General features: G+C 43.5%; 1 protein-coding gene across 1 annotated transcript; it reads right to left on the bottom strand.

Moving 5' to 3' along the window:
- Positions 1–5,215: 5,215 nt before the first annotated feature.
- LOC122915375 (beta-defensin 119-like) lies at positions 5,216–5,709 on the bottom strand. Its single transcript, XM_044262193.1, has 2 exons — positions 5,694–5,709; positions 5,216–5,409 (listed from the first exon to the last, which is right to left on the bottom strand). Exons 1-2 carry the CDS (start codon positions 5,707–5,709, stop codon positions 5,216–5,218), a joined length of 210 nt encoding a protein of 69 aa, XP_044118128.1.
- Positions 5,710–6,363: the final 654 nt, after the last annotated feature.

Below are 6,363 nucleotides of genomic sequence, written 5' to 3'. Positions count from 1 at the left end.
TTGCAATTCTTCAAAGAGCTGGAGCAAATTATCCTTAAATTTGTATGGAATCAGAAGAGACCCTGAATTGCTAAGGAAATGTTGAAAAACAAAAATAAAACGGGGGGCATCACCTTACCTGATTTCAAGCTTTACTACAAAGCTGTGATCACCAAGACATCATGGTACTGGCATAAAAACAGACACATAGACCAGTGGAACAGAGTAGAGAGCCCAGATATAGACCCTCAACTCTATGGTCAAATAATCTTCGACAAAACAGGAAAAAATATACAGTGGAAAAAAGACAGTCTCTTCAATAAATGGTGCTGGGAAAACTGGACAGCTATATGTAGAAGAATGAAACTCGACCATTCTCTTACACCGTACACAAAGATCAACTCAAAATGGATAAAAGACCTCAACGTGAGACAGGAATCCATCAGAATCCTAGAGGAGAACATAGGCAATAATCTCTTCAATATCAGCCACAGCAACTTCTTTCAAGATATGTCTCCGAAGGCAAAGGAAACAAAAGCGAAGATGAACTTTTGGGACTTCATCAAAATCAAAAGCTTCTGCACAGCAAAGGAAACAGTCAAAAAAACAAAGAGGCAACCCACGGAATGGGAGAAGATATTTGCAAATGACAGTACAGACAAAAGGTTGATATCCAGGATCTATAATGAACTCCTCAAACTCAACACACACAAAACAGACAATCATATCAAAAAATGGGCAGAAGATATGGACAGATACTTCTCTAATCAAGACATACAAATGGCTATCAGACACATGAAAAAATGTTCATCATCACTAGCCATCAGGGAGATTCAAATTAAAACTACATTGAGATATCACCTTACACCACTTAGAATGGCCAAAATTAGCAAGACAGAAAACAACATGTGTTGGAGAGGATGTGGAGAAAGGGGAACCCTCTTACACTGTTGGTGGGAATGCAAGTTGGTGCAGCCTCTATGGAGAACAGTGTGGAGATTCCTCAAGAAATTAAAAATAGAACTTCCCTATGACCCTGCCATTGCACTCCTGGGTATTTACCCCAAAGATACAGATGTAGTGAAAAGAAGGGCCATCTGTACCCCAATGTTTATAGCAGCAATGGCCACGGTCGCCAAACTGTGGAAAGAACCAAGATGCCCTTCAACGGATGAATGGATAAGGAAGATGTGGTCCATATACACTATGGAGTATTATGCCTCCATCAGAAAGGACGAATACCCAACTTTTGTAGCAACATGGACGCGACTGGAAGAGATTATGCTGAGTGAAATAAGTCAAGCAGAGAGAGTCAATTATCATATGGTTTCACTTATTTGTGGAGCATAACAAAAAACATGGAGGACATGGGGAGTTAGAGAGAAGGGGGTTGGGGTAAATTGGAAGGGGAGGTGAATCATGAGAGACTATGGACTCTGAAAAACAATCTGAGGGGTTTGAAGTGGCGGGGGGAGGGGGTGGGAGGTCGGGGTACCAGGTGGTGGGTATTATAAAGGGCACGGATTGCATGGAACACTGGATGTGGTGAAAAAATAATGATACTGTTATGCTGAAAATAAATAAATGAAAAAAAAAAGAAAGAAAATGCAGATCTTCTCCAAGAGGTTCCTCAAAGCTCATAACTTCCTCTTGGCTGTCACTCAGTCCTGTCCTCAAAGGGACAGACTAATTCATACCAATAAAGCACGAAAAATAACACAGTGATCCATCCTCCATCAATGTGTAATTCTAGATGAAAACATCTGTGTAAATAAGTCTGAAAATTTTCAATAATTTCAACAGTAAACTCCTCACAGCTTTTCCCAAAATTATTTGCACAAGTTTTTTTTATTTCTTTTAAGATTTTATTTATTTATTTGACACAGAGAGAGAGAGATCACAAGCAGATAGAGAGGCAGGCAGAGAGAGGGGGGGAAGCAGGCTCCCCGCTGAGCAGAGAGCCCAATGTGGCGCTCGATTCGGGGCTCTATCCCAGGACCCTGGGATCATGACCTGAGCCAAAGGCAGAGGCTTTAACCCACTGAGCCACTCGATTCGGGGCTCAATCCCAGAACCCTGGGATCATGACCTGAGCCAAAGGTAGAGGCTTTAACCTACTAAGCCACCTAGGCACCCCTATTTGCACAAGTTTTAATTCATTTTTAGTGTCCCCTTGTTTGCTGGTGACCTATGCACGCTCACTTGGCTAAGTATTCCAACCCTAATCTCTCCATTGTCCTGTCTTCTCAACAGGTGCTTTGGTGTACTAGAAGCATCTCTTGTGTTCGTCCTGCCTCTTGATGGCAGCAAAAATTGTCACAATCAAAATTCCAAATCCTTGCATTTGTAAGAGTAGCTTCTAGTACACTAAAGCCTTTCTTTACAACAGCAGATACCTCAGGTGAAAGCATCCATTCCACTGCTCGATAACTTTGCCCCTAAAGCCCTATATTACCACTCACTGTAGGAAAATGGCCCAGGTATAAGCTGTGAGGACTCCTTTTTGCTCCAGTTGCTTCAAAGTTGGAATAGAGGCTGTTGAAAGGCTGGCTTCCTAAGCCCATTTCCTGATGGATCATTTTGTCCACTTGGCTATTGAGAGCTTTATTTATCTCCCTCTGATGACATAAAAATATCTACACTGTGTCCCCCTTTAGAGAGGCCCAACCACATAACCACCATGCATCTCATTTTTATCTAACTTCTAACCTTGTTCTAAGACACTGACTAGCCACCAGTCAACCCGTTATCACTGTCCATGAGTCTAAGATCCATAGTTAGACCATCTCTTCTTCTACAGAAAGGATTTCCCTTACTCATTGCTGAATTCCAGGGCCTCTTCTAAATCGGGCTATAATGCGTCACTTCTGGCCAGTGCTAGGACATGGTGTGAGCCACTCCACAAACCTGTCTTTCCTTTTCCTCCTGTATCTAAACACAGCAATTCTCTGTGATGCCACTAGTGTGTGATGAAGGAGAACCAATACAGCACAGGCTTCTGAGACGCCTGCTCCTGCAGTTTGTTTATGTCTTCCAGATCTGCTGAGTCTCAGCTTGGAATATACCATTTCCACCCAACACTGGAATGCTTCTTCACAAGGGTCAGGTAAAACCCACGTGGTGATGGAAAACTCAAATCTTCTGAATTTATTTTTGCAAATTACTCTTAAAAATATTGTTACTAATAATTCTGATACTTGAAGTCCTTGAAGTCTGGATCTCTGGTCTGTGGTTTCTGCTGGCCTTAATTCTGGTGCTTTATTTCCTTGTAGTTTTTGTGATTTGGGGCTCTGAGCTATGTGTTTTCTTTGAAACTTAATCAGAGTAAATTAGTTGAGTCATGACTTAAAGGTTGCTCCTTCATTTCTGTCACATATCTTTGCTGCTACTACTTTGGGACAACTTTAAATCATCAGCTTGATTTTTTTTTTCCAGGCCATCCATATACCAAGAGATTATGTGAGAGGGGCGCCTGCGGGCTCAGTCAGAACAGTGTGCAACTCTTGATCTTGGGATCATGAGTTCAAGCCCCACATTAGGTGTAGAAATTAAATAATTTTGTATAGATTTTATTTATTTATTTGCCAGAGAGAGAGAGAGCACAAGGAGGGGGAGCATCAGGCAGAGGGAGAAGTAGGCTCCCCACTGAGCAGGGAGCTCAATGTAGGACTCAATCCCAGGACCTGAGGATCATGACCTGAGCTGAAGGCAGGTACTCAACTGACTGAGCCACCCAGGTGTCCCAATAATTTTTTTTTTTAAAAAGAGAGAGATGGGGTTCCAGGATGGCTCAGTCAGCTAAGCATCTGCCTTTGGTTCGGGTCATGATCTCAGGGTCCTGGGATTGAGCCCCACATCAGGCTCCGTGCTCAGTGGGGAGCCTGCTTCTCCCTCTGCTTCCTGCTCTCCCCATTCATGTGATCACTCTCTTGTGTTCTCTCACATATGTTCGTACTCTCTCTCTCTCTCAGATAAATAAATAAAATCCTATTTAAAAAAAAAGAATATTAAAAAAGAGAGACTGTATGAGAGCCAACTTGAGGTTGTAAATTCCCAGCTGAAATTTTTTTCTGTGCACTGAGTACCAAGGTTCAAGACCAGACAATTTTCCCTGGAAAACACCTAGTGAAGGAGGACAAGTATTGTATCTGTTTTATCCTTACACAACATGAGTAACACTTCCAGGACTGAGTTTATGAAGGAGTCTCCTACAAGACTCCCGTTTTTTCAGACCCTAGGCATTGTCTCCTCTCCCCTGCTCACGCCTGACCCTGGCCAGAGCCGCAGAAACTAAAGTTCAAGTTCACCTGATTCAGCAAATGCTTTTAAGACAAAAGCCAGTCTCAGTTACTGCCTTCAGAAAAGCACCTGGTTTCACTCAGTCTTAATACTCTTTACTTTTTTTGAAAGTCAAGGATGCTTAAGAAGGTGTTTTTTTTGTTTTTTTGTTTTTTGCCTATTTGAAATAAATGATTTTAGATAGTCTCAATGGGAGGGTTCATCTGGGTTCTTAGACCATGAATCATCCAGAAACAGGTCTAGAACCTCCAATTTTGTCCAATTCGTACGGCTTGTTGCTATGAGAGGCTGGGCAACAGCACAGAACGAAGGAAGAGAAGAGAATTGTCAGAGGAGGAGACTGACACTCAATGTCTGAACTCAAATGCTGAAACAATGTGACAGCATTAAGCTTTGAAGATCAGGCAGTCAGCGCTGGATTCACTTCAGGGTCTACACTTCTTTTTTTTTTTTTTCAGGGTCTACACTTCTAAATGTCATCAACCCTTCTCCAGATCTGTAACCAACACCACTGCCCCAGGATCCTTCCCCCAAATGCTGTTTAACTTCAGCCCTTTGTTCTGCTTAAGGAGCCTACGCATGACCTGCTTGACCTCCACCCCCTGCCCTGTACCTCCATCCCACTAGTGCCGGGCCCCCTCTGAGACCAACACAGCACAGATGAAGTCATGACTCTGCCCAAACCCTTCAGCTCTCCCTCAGTGGTCTCAAGACATTCCCTCCCCATCTTCCATGGTTTGTCTAGCTTCTTCTCGTCCTTCCGGTTTTCTAGCCTTCTCTCCCACAGGGCTGGATCCAGAATGGAACAGGTATCTCACCACGCAAAACTAAGTTTCTCACCATGATTTCCAATGGATGAAAGACAGACAAGGGTGGCAGATGCATGAATTTTAATGAGGGGTCCTGACTTCAGGTTGAAGATGGCGATCTCGAGCACTCAGGGTATTTTCGGCCAGCGGTTCTCTTGGCTCCAGTCATCTTTCTCTTCTCTGCCAGCAATACTTATCCTCATGTAGGACTGGAGGCAGCATGGCTGATAATTTAGGCAGTAGAGGTAGGGATGTTCAGTCCTTCTGCAAGAGGGTCTACAGACTCCCGTGTTTCCCATGCATCGAAGGGTGTGATGTCTGCCTGGCCAAAACAAACAAAAGACAGATAGTTAGTTTCCACTTAATAGTAACTTAGATCTGAGGAGTCAGGGAGCAGCATCAGGACCCTAAAGGGGGTCGAATAAGAATGAGATGCCACTGCACACCCATTAGGAGGATCAAAATCTGGACCACTTGTCAACACCAAATGCTGGCAAGGATGTGGAGCCACAGAAACTCTCCTACACTGCCCATGGCAATGAGAACCCAGACGGCCACTCTGGAAGACAGTTTGTCAGTTTCTTACAGAACTAAACACGCACTTACCACGCAACCCAGTCATTGTGCTTCTTAGCATTTACCAAAGAACTTGAAAACTGATGTCTATGCAAAAATATGCACATGAACTACTTCATGTAGGCAGTTTGAAAATTAAGTTCCAGAGAAACAAAAGCTATTTCAGGAGGATTGTGGCATTCCGGAGCATCTGAAGGGCGGAATGGCGGACACCCTCCTCTTTAGGGTCACCATGACGATCAGTTGGTGGAAGAGTGTATGCATGTCGCAGCCAGCCGTGGCTCCATTTCCCAAGTGGCAGGGGTGGCCTCAGCTTATCATCACAGCAGGCAGTTGGATCAGTCTCCTTTAGCTCTCTGTGGACCAGTAATCCATAAATAACTGAGTGCTTCCCTGGGGATCAATATTTATTGACTTATACCAACAGCCACCAATAATGCGGTCTTTACCATGAAAAAAAATCTGCACACGGTGTTTATAGTAGCTTTATTCATAACTGCCAAAAGTTGTAAACAACCAAGATGCCTTCAGTAGGTGAGTGGGTACATAAACTGTAGCACAACCAGGCAAGGGAATATTGTTCAATGTTAAAAAGAAATGAGCTGTCAAATCATGAACAGACATGGAGGAATCTTGAAGGCACATTAGTGAGTGAGGGGAGCCAGTCTGCGAGGGCTTACGTACATACTGTCTGATTTCA

The sequence above is a fragment of the Neovison vison genome, chromosome 8 (genome assembly GCF_020171115.1).
Source record: "Neovison vison isolate M4711 chromosome 8, ASM_NN_V1, whole genome shotgun sequence".
Classification (NCBI taxonomy): Eukaryota; Metazoa; Chordata; class Mammalia; order Carnivora; family Mustelidae; genus Neogale; species Neogale vison.
Note: the sequence above shows the minus strand (reverse complement) of the source record. Positions and strands in the feature narration are given on the sequence as shown.